Source organism: Pongo abelii, chromosome 12, assembly GCF_028885655.2.
Source record: "Pongo abelii isolate AG06213 chromosome 12, NHGRI_mPonAbe1-v2.0_pri, whole genome shotgun sequence".
Lineage (NCBI taxonomy): Eukaryota > Metazoa > Chordata > Mammalia > Primates > Hominidae > Pongo > Pongo abelii.
In genome coordinates this window covers 30730500-30747935 of record NC_071997.2, presented here as the reverse complement: position 1 = coordinate 30747935, position 17436 = coordinate 30730500, and the positions used below count along the sequence as shown (strand labels likewise).

Sequence of the window (17436 nt, the reverse complement as noted above, 5' to 3'; positions counted from 1 at the left end):
AGAAAGACAATAAATAATGTTCAAGAACAGACATTGATTCATAACATTCAAAGTATGTTCTGAGAAGATGGTATTTCAGAATAGAGGAAGAATTTCTTATGTGCTGGTAGGATTGTTTGTAGATAATCATTTCTGCATAATTTTCATAGCTGGATTTCTTTAATAAAGCCATTTAAAGGTTAAGTTCTAGATTGCTTCATGTTGCTTATCAGTGTTTTAAAGCTAAAATATAAAATTAGCTGTTAAGTTGGCTCAACCGGAAATTCAGTATATCCTTTAAAAAGAGAAATTTAGTAAGTAATGTGTCTAAAGAATGACATATGGATGGGTACAGTGGCTCGTGACTGTAATCCCAACACTGTGAGGCCGAAGTGGGAGGATCACTTGAGCCCAGGAGTTTGAGACCAGCCTGGAAAACAGTGAGACCCGCATCTCTACAAAAAAACAGAAAATTACCCAGGCATGGTGGCACACACCTTGTGGTCCCAGTTACTTGGGAGGCTGAGGTGGGAGAACCACTTGAGCCTGGGAGATCAAGGCTGCATTGAAGTCTTATCACGCCACTGCACTCCAGCCTGGGTGACAGAGCAAGACCCTGTCTCAAAAAAAAAGAACCCCCCCCAAAAAAGGCATGTAATCAGTAAAAAAGACATTATTTGCTTATATTGTAGAGTGGTTCTAAAATATAGATTTTACATTGAGAAATTTTAATACTCTCTTTTCTTTTTTTTTTTTCTTTTTTTTTGTTTTACTTTCCAAAGGTGAGGAAGAAAATGCTTCCCGTTCTTCTGGATGGGCATCCTATCTTCATAGTTGGTCTGGACTTCGATAGGTTGATGGAAGGAATATTTTTATTAACCAAATAGAATCTATTTACAAAAATGGTTCATGTATATTACCATCATTCTTTTGTCAAAAACTGTGTATATATGTTTGCATCTACATATATTTGTACATCTATATGACAGATGTATTTTAAAAGTTTCAACTTGAAGTAAAAGTACAACAGCTTGAAGTGTTGATACCAGGCTACAGCCCTGTGACTCAAGTGATCTCCTGTGCATGCTGCCAGAATAAAACCACCAGGAATGAATTCACTCCCCACTTCTCTGGAACCTCAGGACCCGCCCATTTCTCGGCAGTACTGTGAATTTTGAAGTTAAACTAAATTTTGGTACCATACCAACTGGAATTTAGGCTTTAAAAATAGTGTTTCAAGGCCAGGTGTGGTGATTCATGCCTGAAATCCCACTACTTTGGGAGGCTGAGGCTGGAGAATCGCTTGAGGCTAGTGAGCTGTGATTGTACCACTGCACTCCAGCTCGGGGAACAGAGCGAGACCGTGTCTCTAAAAATAATAATAGTAATAAAATAAAAATAACGTTTTATGACTATTTATTGCAAGGTCAGATTTACAGATTGTTATAAATCGTTGAGAAATTTTTGTGATTAGAATATGAATGAAAAAGCTTTATTGGTAAAAGTGACATGTTAAGGGGCTATGAAGTAAATATGCTGCAGTTAATTATGCTAAGTTAAACTACAATTTAGTTATTTGCTTTAAAATAAACTGTTCTTTTTTTTTTATATACTGTCTTAAAACTCATTATGTTGTCAGAGCCCTAGAGCTGGCTAGTGTAACACTGACTATGAATAGGTGGGCCCACCACTTGAGTCGAGGTGATTTCATGGTGCCTCTCCAGGCTCTTGGCATGGTGTCACTGCATGCAAGCCATGAATCTGTTTTCAGAATCCTCTCTATTTTCCCAAATAAAAACCTATCACAACAGTGACTATATCACTCAGCATTGTATCTAAATATAAAACTGGTGCTTTCAGTGTTTTTGGCAGATAGTGTTCCATAAGCTTTCCATCAGAAGGGATTTTAGAAAGACATCTTAGAGGTCCATGCTACATCTTCACAGTTCCTCTGAATAACCTTAGGTGGTAGTGTTACTTGCCTTTGACACCTCTGCATATGTTTTAATGACTAGATCAAAACTAAATCAAAAATTGGATAATTTTAGTTCTTAAATCAGAAATTGGATAATTTTTAATATTTATGTGTTAATCACACAGTATGCTCTCTGAAGTTCTCTTAAGCCTTCAGTTTGTACTCTTAATTTTCTTTCTGAGCTGGAGAACTGACTTTGCACTTTGGTTACACAGAACATTGGTTTCCAATTTAGTTTAACTGAAATTTGCTGCTGGATATGTTGAGTTTGTTCTTTAAAAAATATCTTATATATCTTGTCTTTCCTCCTGTCTTAGAAGAACAGACCTAACTAGTGAATGTATTAATGAAAATGCATCTATTTCAGAGCTGAAATGAAGAGTTTAGTTTTTTTACTTTATAAACTGTGAATATGAGTATGCCAGCTGCATACAATGTAACTAATCATATTTAAATATATTTCACTTTCTCTTTGACTTTAGACCTTTTGAAGTCTGTATAAACTTGTTTTGAAATATAGTCTCAATGAATGTCATAACAATACTTTTTTGCATGATAAAAAATTATTACTTTGATTACAAAAGGCATATTCTTTCATGGTTTCCGCAATGAGAGGAAGTGTAATGATTATTTTAATATTTCTATTAAATATGTTTAACTGTATATTTTTATGGCTGCTCTTTTATGTTAGACGCTGTCTCTTTGGGGTTGTTAATTGGTTCCTGAAAGGGAACTTCAAACTCCTTTACTACTGGCCTTACATGATTGGTCCCTATTAGGTTGTTGAGAGAACATCGACCAATTCTTTGATACCCGCCAGGTAGACCGTAGTACCTGCCATGTCTGACACCCTGCATCCAGCTAAAACTAGAAACAGCACTGGCCCTCCCTGTGGACAAGACATTGATTTGACCAGAAGCAGATGTCTGGCTAAGGCTGACAACCAAAGTTGGCCTTAGATGAAGGGCTTTGTTCAGTTAGGGGCAGAGGTCATTAATTTTTTTTTTTTTTTTTTTTTTTTTGAGAGAGAGTCTTGCTCTGTCACCCAGGCTGGAGTGCAGTGGCGCGATCTCGGCTCACTGCAAGCTCTGCCTCCCAGGTTCACGCTATCCTCCTGCCTCAGCCTCTTAAGTAGCTGGGACTACAGGCACCTGCCACCATGCCTGGCTAATTTTTTGTATTTTTAGTAGAGACGGGGTTTCACCATGTTAGCCAGGATGGTCTCGATCTCCTGGAGGTAATTAATTTCTTTGGATGTTTGGACTAGGAGATAGGGAGAGACAGAGCAGAAAGAGAAACACAGATGCCACAAGAAGGAGGAACAGAGCTAACCCTGGATAGGACTGGATACAGCAGCCAGACCAAGAGAGGCATCTAGTGAGAAGCAGCTTTTCAGCCCTGGGCCTGGTGCACACATCAACTCCTTGGTTTCTAAGAACCAAATTTGGCCAAGCACAGTGGCTCATGCCTGTAATCCCAGCACCTTGGGAGGCCAAAGCGGGTAGATCATGAGGTCAAGAGATCAAGACCATCCTGGCCAACATGGTGAAACCCCGTCTTTACTAAAAATACAAAAAAAATCAGCTGGGCATGGCAGTGTGCGCCTGTAGTCCTAGCTACTTGGGAGGCTGAGGCAAGAGAATCACTTGAACCCGGGAGGCAGAGTCCAATGAGCCGAAATCACACTACTGCACTCCAGCCTGGCGACAGAGTGAGACTCCGTCAAAAAAATAAAAATAAAGCCAAATTCATACAGTCCCTGAGGAGTGGGAACTGATGCACATCTCTTGTATACAATAAGCTATGCTTGTGCTCTGAACAGTGTAAGATTGAGAATTGTATTCCTTTAAAGAAAGTTTGGCAGAACTGTAACTGAATTACTAACAAGACACTGAGAAGGCATACCGTACTTTGTATTCTTTTTAAAGTCCATGTTAGGTGGTGGTGTAGCTGGAAGTGTATAGTTGAGGATGTAGTTTCCCCTAAAAAATTTTTGGTATTTGGCGAATGGCATAACACATCAAAAAATTGGTTGTGTCATATGATTAAATTGCAATGTGATGATTTCAACTTGGTGGAAGACTTCTACTTTGTCTTGGTATCTGAAAATCCCCTTTGCTTCAAACTTAATACACACCAAGGAAAACAACCTGATACAATTTTGCAAGTGTCTTTGAGCTAATGGTTTTTCATGGGTATTAAAAAGCATTGGGTTATTTATGTATAATTTCTATGTAGAAAGAAAATGTTTGTCCCATTCAAGATACGGTTACATGAAAAGGCATCTAGTTGTGACCTTCAAATTATTACTTATATACCTATAGAAAATTTCTATAAATAGGCTGGGCGCGATAGCTCACACCTGTAATCCCAGCACTTAGGGAGGCCAGGGTGGGCAGATCACCTGAGGTCAGGAGTCCAAGACCAGCCTGGCCAATATGGTGAAAACTTGTCTCTACTAAAAATACAAAAATTAGCCAGGCATGTTGGCCCATGCCTGTAGTCCCAGCTACTCAGCAGGCTGAGGTAGGGGAATCACTTGAACTCGGGAGGGGAGGCTTCAGTGAGCCAAGATCACACACCACTGCACTCCAGCCTGGGCAACAAAGTGAGACCCCCATCTCAAATAAGGAAAGAAAATTCCTATGAAGAAACACTATACCTCTGAGTTTCAATAATAGAGATGATTAACCCAGTTTCCCTGCAAGGATGTGCTCACTGTGAACAGATGTAGTGGTTACCACTCCAGATGTCTGCCTAGCATTTGAGACAACAGTCCCTGTCACCCCTGCCTCTCTCTGGGAACTTTTGCCCCACCACCATACAGAGGGGCAGTAGGCCCAGCCATAATCAACTGAAACAGATACAGAGTTATGACCCGAGCCTAGGCAACTAGGTTTTCTCAGTAATATGGATCTGGGACTAAAGAACTCAGCGTCTTCCTATGACTGGAATTGTAGCATGTAAGTACAGAAGCTTTGGAGTGCCCACGAAGAGCAGAGAAAGCCAGCCAAGAGAGTGCTAGGTTTAAGTTGACATAAGAGGTCAACAAAATCGTGAAGCGAGTGTTCTGGGGACCTGAGAGTCAAGGGACTGGATTCTGTACAATGTCTCTGCATCATCATAGTAAACTTCCTACAAATGCTTTGAAAGTAAATATCAGATATTTTGGAGCACAGTATAATGGTAAAGTATAAACTGTGAACTTACACAAGAACACCACAATTTCCGCTTCACTGACGAATAACTTGGGGCATGTTCTTCTTGACTGCTCTGAGCCCCCACTTCTTTATCTGTAAAAAGTAAATAAATTACATAGTTGTGAGCCCCCACTTCTTTATCTGTAAAAAGGAAATAAATTACATAGTTGTGAGCCCCCACTTCTTTATCTGTAAAAAGGAAATAAATTACATAGTTGTGAGCCCCCACTTCTTTATCTGTAAAAAGGAAATAAATTACATAGTTGTGAGCCCCCACTTCTTTATCTGTAAAAAGGAAATAAATTACATAGTTGTGAGCCCCCATTTCTTTATCTGTAAAAAGGAAATAAATTACATAGTTGTGAGCCCCCACTTCTTTATCTGTAAAAAGGAAATAAATTACATAGTTGTGAGTTATTGGATGACATCATAAAACCCAGCACAGGTGGCTGGATGCAGTGGCTCACGCCTGTAATCCCAGCACTTTGGGAGGCCAAGGTGGGCGTATCACGAGGTCAGAAGATCGGGACCATCCTGGCTAACACGGTTAAACCCTGTCTCTACTAAAAATACAAAAAATCAGCCAGGCGTGGTGGCAGGTGCCTGTAGTCCCAGCTACTTGGGAGGCTGAGGCAGGAGAATGGCGTGAACCCAGGAGGCGGAGCTTGCAGTGAGCCGAGATTGCGCCACTGCACTCCAGCCTGGGCGACAGAGCAAGACCCCATCTCAAAAAAAAAAAAAAAAAACCAGCACAGAGCAGGCATGCCAGCATTCTCTCTCTTCTCAGCCTGCAAAAAGATTTATCAATTTACCTCATTTTCTTCTGTTCCTTGTTCTGACCTCAGTGCATGACCCATAGCACCAAGTGTTACTGTCGTTTATGAGTAAACAATTGAGTTAATAAGGAAATAAATTGAATGTTTTCCAGCATTTTGACCTTAACTTATTTTTTAAAACTTTGTACCTCCCAGAGCTGGGAAGAGATTCCAGATTTCCAGACTTAGTCCAGAGTCATGACTAATGCTGGACTTTGTCTATAGCTCTTATTGAAATGTCAGAAAACATTTTTTGCCCCCAAAACTATTAACTGATAAATTTATAGCATTAAAATGCATTTTTTAAAGGAGGCTTTTTGTTTTTTTCTTTTTTGAGAGAGAGTCTTGCTCTGTCACCCAGGCTGGAGTGCCTTGGCATAGTCTCAGCTCTCTGCAATCTCTGCCTCCTGGTCTCAGGTGATTCTCCTGCCTCAGCCTCCCAAGTAGCTGGGACTACAGGTGTGCACCACCACATCCAGCTAATTTTTGTTTTTGGTAGAGATGAGGTTTTGCCATGTTACCTAGGCTGATCTTGAACTCCTGGACTCAAGTGATCCGCCCACCTTGGCCTCCCAAAGTGCTGAGATTTCAGGTGTGAGCCACCACACCTGGCCAAAAGAGACTTTTTTTTTTTTTTTTTTTTGAGACGAGTGTCGCTCTGTCGCCCAGGCTGGAGTACAGTGGCATGATCTCGGCTCACTGCAACCTCCACCTCCTGGGTTCAAGCGATTCTCCTGCCTCAGCCTCCCAAGTAGCTGGGACTACAGGCACACACCACCACACCCGGCTAATTTTTTGTATTTTTAGTAGAGATGGAGTTTCACTGTGTTAGCCAGGATGGTCTCGATCTCCTGACCTCACGATCTGCCTGCCTTGGCCTCCCAAAGTGCTGGGATTACAGGCATGAACCACCGTGCCCAGCCCACCCCTGGCTAATTTTTTTTTTTTTTTTTTTTTTTTTTTTTTTAGTAGAGACAAGGTTTCACCATGTTGCCCAGGCTGGTCTTGAACTCCTGAGTGCAGGCAATCCGCCCACCTCGCCTTCCCAAAGTGCTAGGATTACAGGTGTTTGGTTTTCTGTTTGATTTTCAAGCAACCTTTCTAAATTTTGCTATGCTCACTCTTTCTTCACATGTTGGTATTGGCTAGATACAGATTTTGCTTTCCTATTGGAGACTCTTTTGAGAGCTGGCTATCCCCTCTTGCTCCTTTTCTTTTTTCTCTTCCCTACTTCCAAGTTTCTTGCTCTTTTTCTTACCCCATAAGTTACCAGAAATTCATAGCCCCTTGAGAGGGCTTTTTGTTTGAACTTCAGTCTTTAGTTTCATCAACTTTTCTAAGGAAATTGATCTGTTAATGAAAGTTGGCTTGCTTGACTTCAGAATATCTGTATTATTCAGTGATGGGTTTTTCTGGTTGCTTTGTTTGAGCATAGTGTAAATATCACCCATTGCATAGCTATGGCAGTGACATAAATCTAGCAGTGTAAGATCGAGAAAAGCTAGAAGTCCCACCACAGATTGTATTTCAGTGAAAGGGATTCTTTTTAACTGCTTATAAAACTAAAGAAAACTTATAAACATGGAAAACAATTATTAAACCCACCATATGCTCATACTGATATTAAATGGTGTGCCAGATTCTGGAAAGAGTTACCTTTTGGTAAGAGCACTGCTTGTTAACTATAGTTGATTGCTTTAGATGTCTAGTGTGTACACAAAAGCATGAATTTTATTCCTTATAACCAAAGTAGAAACCTACTCTGAGCAATTTGAAAAAAGGTTGACATTATTTATTTTAGTGTAGTTTGAGATTACAGTAAGATACAATTCCTAAAGAGTGAAATATAAGGCTGGATGCGGTGGATCACACCTGTAATCCTAACACTTTGGGAGGCTGAGGCGGGTGGATCACCTGAGGTCAGGAGTTCGAGACCAGCCTGGCCAACATGATGAAACCCCTTCTCTACTAAAAATATAACAATTAGCCAGACGTGGTGGCACACACCTGTAATCCCAGCTACTAGGGAGGCTGAGGCAGGAGAATCACTTGAACCCAGGGGGGCAGAGGCTGGAGTGAGCTGAGATCACACCATTGCACTCCAGCCTGGGCGCACTCTCAAAAAAAAAAAAAAGTGCAATATAATTTTTCACAAAATATGGAACTGTGGTAGTCTAGAACAATGTCTCAATATACCTCCTACACTAAGTATAATAGTAAATATCTGTATTTGGTGGCATAATATGCTCTTAGTATAAACCAAAAACATGCTGAGCACTGGACATTGTCCAATGTTTAATTCATATGATTCGTTCTGAGTTTCTGACTGAGATCATTCTTTCAGACTATGTGTGTTTCTCCTGGGACCCATAAAATATGCAGCCCTAACATTTCATTTTTGTTTCCTTTCCTGGAAAAGGAGAAATCATTCAGATCAGCTTTCATATTGCCTTATAGACTATGACTTCAAAATATTTTTAAAGGGACTCCTTTGTTCTAGAACTGCTCTAACACAATAACCACTAGCCACATGTGGCTATTGAAAGATTGAAATGTGGTTATTCAAAATCAGGATGTACAGTAAATATAAAATACACACCAGATTTCAAAGGCTTACATGAAAAAAGTAATGTGAAATATCCCACTAGTAGTTTTTATAGCGATTACATGTTTAAATTTTAACATTGTGAACATATTAGTTTAAATAAAATATATTGTGAAAATTAATTTCATGTTTCTATTTACTTTTGATGAAAGTACTACTAAAGGCTGGGTGCAGTGGCTCACGCCTGTAATCCCAGCACTTTGGGAGGCCGAGGTGGGAGGATCACGAGGTCAGAAGACCGAGACCATCCTGGCTAACAGGGTGAAGCCCCATCTCTACTAAAAACATAAAAAATTGGCCAGGCATGGTGGCAGGCACCTGTAGTCCCAGCTACTAGGGAGGCTGAGGCAGGAGAATGGCATGAACCCGGGAGGCAGAGCTTGGCAGTGAGCTGAGATCATGCCACTGCACTCCAGCCTGGGCTTCAGAGTGAGACTCCATCTCAGAAAAAAAAGCACTACTAGCACATTTTTAAATTACTTGTAGTGATCTCATTTGTAACACATTACATTTCAATCATATACTGCTTTTCTAAAGAGTCACTGCTAAGCCCTGAAATTAACTCCAAATACCTCCCTGGAATACAGTGCCAAGGCAGGGGCTTCCTTGAACTTCAACCTCTAAAAGTAAGCAAGAATTGAGAAATATCTTCTTCTTTGAAAAATATTCACTCCCCAAACCTAATACATCAATTACATATTATCTGGGGGCTAACTAAGCTCCTATTTTAAAATGCAAATTGAAGAAATTAGGCCAGAGTCATTCCCATCTTAGTGCCAATCATATAATCAGATAATTAGATTGCTCTTTCCCTAAAGCCTGTTTAGTTTTTTTGTTTGCTGGTTTTGTTGTTGTTGGGTTTTTTAATTTGTTGTTGTTGTTGTTGTTTTTGAGATGGATACTCACCGTGTCACCTAGGCTAGAGTGCAGTGGCTTGATCTCTGCTCATTGCAACCTCCAACTCCTAGGTTCAAGCGATTCTCCTGCCTCAGCCTCCTGAGTAGCTGGGACTATAGGTGCATGCCACCACGCCCATCTAATTTTTTTGGTTTTTTTTTTTTTTGGTTTTTTTGTTTGTTTTGAGACAGAGTCTCGCTGTTTCCCAGGCTGGAGTGCAGTGGCAAGATCTCAGCTCACTGCAACCTCCGCTTCCGAGGTTCAAGCGATTCTCCTGCCTCAGCCTCCCAAGTAGCTGGGACTACAGGTGCATGCCATTATGCCTGGCTAATTTTTTGTATTTTTAGCAGAGATGGGGTTTTGCCATGTTGGCCAAACTGGTCTCAAACTTCTGGCCTCAGGTGATCCACCCGTCTCAGATCAAAGTGCTGGGATTACAGGCATGAGCCACCACTCACAGCTCTCTAAAGCCTTTTGCCAAGACAAATTAGCTCTGAGAACCACAGGATTCCTTTTGTAATGTATTACAAACTAAAGTCTTACCTACTCTTGAAGAGTAGAAAACATGAAAAAGTTCTATGTTAGCCCTTAGAATAATTAAAAATTCATAAGCTCTGAAATACAGGTAATAAAATCATTGCATATGACAAAACAAAAGTTTAAATTGGCATTTGTAAACTCTGCATGAAAGCCAGGTTTCTCACTACTAGAAAAAGAAAAAATGTTATAAATAAGCCAAGGAGAATTCCAGAATGAATCCTGTGGTGCCAGATATATGTTAACTACAAGGAATAACAGTGACCTTACACTGGAAACACCTTAACCATGGGCCAAGGTTAAAGATATAACAGCATTCTCACACCCCCTTGCACAGCTACCCCCAATGTTAACATAACTGTTAACAAATTATCAAAACTAAGAAATTAGTCTTGGTATAGTATCACTAATTAAACTCCAGACCTCAGTCAGGTTTTCCCAGTCTTTCCTTCAGTGTCCTTCCTCTGTTTCAGGATTCAATCCATGATCCTTGACACTTGGTACTTTGTCAGATGTCCCGCTGTATGGGTTTGTTTGATGTTTTCCCATGATTAGGGACAGACACTGCAAGACTCAGAGCTACTTTACAAAGAAGCCTCTAGGGAGCTCCCCAGAGAAGACAGGGGAGACAACACAACGACACTAGGGGAAATTTTAGCCTCTGACATCCATGACTATATAGCAAATAGTAAACAAAGCCTAACTCCTAGCCAGAGAAACACAAAATCCCATACTAAAGCCTTATTTAACTCAGTTCCTTTCACCCGGTACATCATATACAGCCTCAAACAAAAAATTACAAAGCATACTAAAAGAAAAGAAACCTCACAGTTTGAAGAGACAGAGCAAGCATCAGAACCAGACTCAGATGTGAAAGAAATATTGGAAGTATCCAACCAGGAATTTAAAATAACTAAGATTAACATGCTAGGGGCTCTAATGTAAAAACAGCATAACATGCAAGAACAGATGGGTAATGTAAGCAAAGAGATAAAAAACACTAAGAAGAAATAAAAATGAAATACTAGAAATAAAAAACACCATAACAGAAATGAAGAATGCCTTTGATGGGTTCATCAAAAGAATGGATATGGCCAATGAAAGAATCAGTGATATTGAAGAGATGTCAATAGATACTTCAAAAGCTGACATACAATGAGAAAAAAGAATGAAAAAGAAAAAACAGAGCAAGAGTCAAGAACTGTGAGACAGTTACAAAAGGTGGAACATGGAGACTTTTGGAAATACCAGAAAGAGAAGAAAAAGAGAAAGAAAGCCGGGCATGGTGGCTCAAGCCTGTAATCCCAGCACTTTGGGAGGCTGAGGCGGGCAGATCACAAGGTCAAGAGATCGAGACCATCCTGGCTAACACGGTGAAACCCCATTTCTACTAAAAATATAAAAAATTAGCCAGGCGTGGTGGCGGGCGCCTGTAGTCCCAGCTACTAGGAAGACTGAGGCAGAGCTTGCAGTGAGCTGAGATCGTGCCACTGCACTCCAGCCTGGGCAACAGAGCAAGACTCCGTCTCAAAAAAAAAAAAAGCAAAAGAGAAAGAAACAGAAGAAACATTTGAAGCAACAGTGACTGAAAATTTCCCCAAATTAATGATAGATACAGCTATGGTCTGAATGTTTGTGTCTCCTCGAAAGTTATATTGAAACGTAATCTTCAATATGATAGTACTGAGGTGGGGCTTTTGGGAGTCAATCAGGTTATGAGGGCTCTATCCTCAAGACAGAGATTAGTGCACTTATGAAAGAAGCCCCAGGGAATTAGCTAGCCCCTGACACCATGTGAGGACAAAGCCAGAATATGTCATCTATGAGGAAGCAGGGCCTCACCAGACACTGCTAGTGCCTTGGTCTTGGACATCACAGTCCCTAGAACTGTGAGAAATAAATTTCTGTTGTTTATAAACTCTCCAGTTTATGATATTTTTGTCACAGCAGCCCAGATGAACTAAGGTAGACATAAAGGAACAGATCCAGGAAGCTCAAAAAACACCATATAGGATAAATAACAAAAATGCTACATCAAGGTATATCTTTTTTTTTTTCCTAAGATGGAGTTTCACTCTTGTTGCCCAGGCTAGAGTGCAATGGTGCAATCTCAGCTCACTGCAGCCTCTGCCTCCTGGGTTCAAGCGATTATCCTGCCTCAGCCTCCCAAGTAGCTGGGATTACAGGCCCCCACCACTAAGCCCAGCTAATTTTTTGTATTTTTAGTTGAGATGGGGTTTCACCATGTTGGCCAGGCTGGTCTCAAACTCCTGGCCTCAGGTGATCTGCCCACCTTGGCCTCCCAAAGTGCTGGGATTACAGGCATGAGCCACTGGGCCTGCCTATGTATATCTTATCTAGACACAGATCTCACTCCTTTCACAAAAATTAACTCAAAATGGATCATAGACCTAAATGTAAAATGCAACGCTACAGAATTCCTAGAAGATAACATAGGAGAAAACTCAGGTGACCTTGGATTTGGTGATGACTTTTTAGATATAACATCAAAAACACGACTCATAAAAGAAAAAATTGGTAAGTTGGACTTCACTAAAATTAAATTGTTCTGCTCACAAAGGACACTGTTAAGAGAATGAAAAGGTAAGCTGTTAAGTGGGAAAAAAATCTTTGCCAAAAATCTAGTTCTTTCTATATGATGTATAATAATATAGATGATCTATAATATTGTATATACATATTCTGAAAAAGGCAACATCACAGAGACAGTAAGAAGTTCAGTGGTTGCCAGGAGTTAGGAGTGGAGGATGGGGAGGGTGGATAAATGGTGTAGCACAGCTGATTTTTAGGGTAGTGAAACTATTCTGTTTGATTCTGTAATGATGAATACATGTCATTATACATTTGTCAAAACCCGTAGACTATACAACACCAAGAATGAACTCTAATGTAATCCACAAAGGACTATTGTTAATAAAGTTTTAATAATGGCTCATCAATTATAACAAATGTGCTATACTAATGCAAGATGTTAATAATAAGGGAAACTGGGGGGTGGGAGGGTTTGGGGTAAGAGGGCATATGGGAATTCTCTTCTGTTTGCTCACTTTTCTGATAAGCTGAAATTGTTCAAACAATAAAATGTATTATCAATAGTTTTCAAAAATTCACTCGATGGGCCAAATAGCAGAATGCAGATGATAGTGATAGGAGTTTGTGAACTTGAAGACAGATTAGAAATGGTAGATCTAAATCCTACCAAATCAATAATTACATTAAATGTAAATGGTCTAAATATGCCAACTGTAAGGCAGAGATTGTCAGACTACATTAAACAGACAAGACCCAAGTACATGCTATTTATAATAAGATCACTTTCAATATAAAGACTTAATTGATTAAAATTAAAAGAATGGGCTGGGCTTGGTGGCTCACACCTGTAATCCCAGCACTTTGGGAGGCCAAGGCAGGCAGATCACGAGGTCAGGAGACCGAGATCATCCTGGCTAACACAGTGAAACCCCGTCGCTACTAAAAATACAAAAAATTAGCCAGGCATAATGGCACGCACCTGTAGTCCCAGCTACTTGGGAGGCTGAGGCAGGAGAATCGCTTGAACCTCGGAGGTGGAGGTTGCACTGAGCTGAGATCGTGCCACTGCACTCCTGCCTGGGTGACAGAGTGAGACTTCATCTCAAAAATATATATATAGAAAAATAAAATTAAAAGAATGGAAAAATGCAAATACTAATCAAAGAAAATTAGGCTGCATGTGGTGGCTTACACCTGTAATTCTAGCACTTTGGGAGGCCAAGGCAGGAAGATTTCTTGAGGCTAGGAGTTCCAGACCAGCCTGGGCAACAAAATTAGATCCCTTCTCTACAAATGAAAAAAAAAAATTAAATAGCCCAGCATGGTGGCATGCATGGTAGAATGTACCCTAGCTACTTGGGAGACTGAGGTGGGAGGATCACTTGAGCTTGGTAGTTTAAGGTTACAGCAAGCTATGATCACACCACTGCACTGCAGCCTGGGCAACAGAATGAGACCCTGTATCTAAAAAAATAAGCAAAAGAAAAAGGAAATTAGAGTGTCTATATTAATATCAAAGTAGACTTCAAACAAAGATGATTACCATGAATAAAGAAGGATATTACATAATTATTAAAGGATCAATTCAACAAGAAGACATAACAATCATAAATGTGTAAATATAATTCCACAGTAAAAGGAATCAGGAGGCTTGAGAGATGCTTATTTCAGGTCTGGGGTAAGGAATGTACAAAGTGAACCAGAACAAATGAAGTTATATTAAAACTCCAAAAAAAGAAAAGAGTCATTTAAAAGACTAATGGAATCATATGAAAAGGTCCCAGGAGCCAGCAGAAAGGACTCCCCTTGGCCAAATCTGGAACATTTTGACAGTTTGAGCATCAATAAGAGTAATGAACCATAATTGACTAGAAGACATTTAAAGCATAAAAATTCTTGAGTCCATAATCATACACAACAAAGATGAAAACAAACCATCTTATTCATCACTGATGGGGGTGGCTATTATTCAATTTCTTATTCTAAAACTTGGTAATTAAAGGTAAATAAAGAATAATGTATTCTTTCTCTGCAGTGGAACTAAGTTTTAGATACAAAATAACCCCAGTGGATGAGGGAAAGTTCTTTAGAGGTAAGAATGACAGTTAATAAATGTAGAAAAAAGAAGATAATTTAATCACCATTTTGCAACTTCTAATTAAGTAACTGATGCAAGAAAGAATCATTACTGCATGCTAAAATCATTAAGGGAAAGATGTCAAAGATCTCAGTGTTTCAACCCATAGCATACTTTCCAGTGGCAAGAAGATAAATGGATAGTTAACCCTATAATCTTAGAATCTCTAACAGTGGGTACACTAGATATTATGTGCAGAAAATGGCATCAGGCTGGGCATGGTGGCTCATGCCTGTAATCCCCGCACTTTGGGAGGCAGAGGTTGTTGGATCACCTAAGGTCAGGAGTTCGAGACCAGCCTGGCCAATATGGTGAAACCCCATCACTACTAAAAATACAAAGATGTTCTGGGCGTGGTGGCGAGCACCTGCAATCCCAGCTACATGGGAGGCTGAGGCAGGAGAATCACTTGAACCCAGGAGGCGGAGGTTGCAGTGAGCCGAGATCGTGCCACTGCACTCCAGCCTGGGTGACAAGAGTGAAACTCCGTCTCAAAAAAAAAGAAAGAAAGAAAATGGCATCAATGGTGAAGAGTTTTGTCCAATATGTTTAATGTAATTATATTCAAGCCTAAAATTCTGCTTTACTGGAAATAAAAGAGAATACAGTTAAAGGACACCATGAGGAAACAATCAGATAAATACAGAAAGTGAGAACATTGACCTAACTTCTATAAGTCAACTGGCTAGGTCTCTCCAATAAGTTCAAAGTCAAGGAAAAAAAAAGGGGGGAGGGCCAGGTACTACACTTGATTTTTAAAAAAGCTTAGAGACAAACAATGAATTACAAACTATGCTCCTTAATTAGAACCCTATTTAAACAAACCAGCTCTCAAAGACATTTTTGGGGGTCAAAAAGGGAAAGGTGAATATAGTCTGGTTATTAGACAACATTTAGAAAGCACTGTTACTTGTGTTAGGTGTGAAAATTGTGTGATTATATTGTGAAAGAATTCCTTCTTTAAAAAAAGACACATTCTAAAGTATTTAGGGGTGAAGAGTTTAAAGTAATTTACTTCAAACTACAGTGAAAAAAAATTAAACACTGCAAAATATTAATTGCTAAATCTAGATGGTGGCTTTATAATATTCATAGATGAGCATATTTCCTTTAAATTTCTATGTGCTTAAAATTTTTCATGTTAAGTAATATATGTATTACATTGGGATACATATAACTATGATTGACAGAAAATAACACTAAAAGTGCAAGATCACTGATTCTATCTAGGAAGTAGGATTATAGGGACTTCAATTTTCTTTTCAGGTTAGCTTTTTTTTTTTTTTGAGATGGAGTCTCACTCTGTCGCCCAGGCTAGAGTGCAGTGGCGCAATTTTGGCTCCCTGCAAGCTCCGCCTCCCGGGTTCACACCATTCTCCTGCCTCAGCCTCCCGAGTAGCTGGGACTACAGGCACCCACCACCATGCCCGGCTAATTTTTTTGTATTTTTAGTAGAGACAGGGTTTCACCGTGTTAGCCAGGATGGTCTCGATCTCCTGACCTCGTGATCTGCCCGCCTCGGCCTCCCAAAGTGCTGGGATTACAGCTGTGAGCCACTGTGCCTGGCCCAGTATTTGTCCTTTTTATATCTGCTTCTTTCACTTAGTGCAACGTTCTCAAGGTTGATCCATTTTGCAGCATAAGTCAGAATTTCCTTCCCTTTTTTTTTTTTTTTTTTGAGATGGAGTCTTGCTCTTGTTGCCCAGAGTGGACTGCAATGGCACGATCTCGGCTCACTGCAACCTCCATCTCCTGGGTTCAATTGATTCTCCTGCCTCAGCCTCCAGAGTAGCTGGGACTACAGGTGCCCGCCACCATGCCCAGTTAATTTTTGTATTTTTGGTGGAGATGGAGTTTCACCATGTTGGCCAGGCTGGTCTCAAACTCCTGACCTCAGTTGATCTGCCTGCGTTGGCCTCCCAAAGTGCTGGTGTTACAGGCATGAGCCACCACACCCAGCCAGAATTTCCTTCCTTTTTAAGGGTGAATAGATAAATATTCCATCGTATGAATGTACCACATTTTATTTATCCATTTATCCATTTCTGGACATTTGGGTGGTTTCCAACTTTCAGCTATTGTGAATAATGCTACTATGAATGTGCACATGCAAATATCTCTTCAAGACCTTGCTTTCACTTCTTTGGGATATAGATCCAGAAGTGGAATTGCTAGATCATATGGCAACTGTATCTTGAATTTTTTAAAGAACTGCCTTACTGCTTTCCACAGGAGCTGCACCATTTTACATTCCCTCCAACAGTGCACAAGGGTTCCAATTTCTCCACATCCTTGCTAACATTATTTTCTGGTTTTTTGATAGTAGCCATCTGAAAGGGTAGGAGGTACATCTCACCATGGTTTTGATTTGCATTTCTCTAATGATTAGTGATGTTGAGCATTTTTTCATATACTTATTGGCTATTCTTATTTAACAGCTGCAGAGTATTCCTGGTAGAAGCTGTAATTTACTTAAACAATGTCCTGGATAAATAAACTTTCTCAGTTCTTAAAAGCAAAACCGCAATGACTCTCCTTGTACATTCATCCGTTTTCAATTTTTTTTTTTTTTTTTTTTTTGAGATGGAGTCTCACTCTGTCGCCCAGGCTGAAGTGCAGTGGCACGATCTCAGCTTAAGGGAGGAGACCACCCCTCATATTGTCTTATGCCCAATTTCTGCCTCCAAAGAAAGAAAAGGTAAAAACTAAAAGGCAGAAATGAAATCCATAAGCAGACA

The 17436-nt window shown here is 40.0% G+C and overlaps 1 protein-coding gene and 1 long non-coding RNA gene across 2 annotated transcripts in view; one reads left to right on the top strand and one right to left on the bottom strand.

The window, feature by feature from the left end:
- Window positions 1-2617, top strand: part of LOC100445837 (ranBP2-like and GRIP domain-containing protein 3) — a 74941-nt gene extending 72324 nt beyond the window's left edge. The window contains 1 exon segment of the mRNA XM_063713388.1: window positions 762-2617. Coding sequence (XP_063569458.1) covers window positions 762-832 — 71 coding nt within the window. The 3' untranslated portion in view covers window positions 833-2617.
- Window positions 1-5247, bottom strand: part of LOC134759637 (uncharacterized) — a 64097-nt gene extending 58850 nt beyond the window's left edge. Inside the window, exon 1 of the long non-coding RNA XR_010136174.1 lies at window positions 5165-5247. This is a non-coding gene — a long non-coding RNA (uncharacterized LOC134759637). The remainder of the gene's footprint in view (window positions 1-5164) is intronic.
- Between the last annotated feature and the right edge of the window lie 12189 nt (window positions 5248-17436).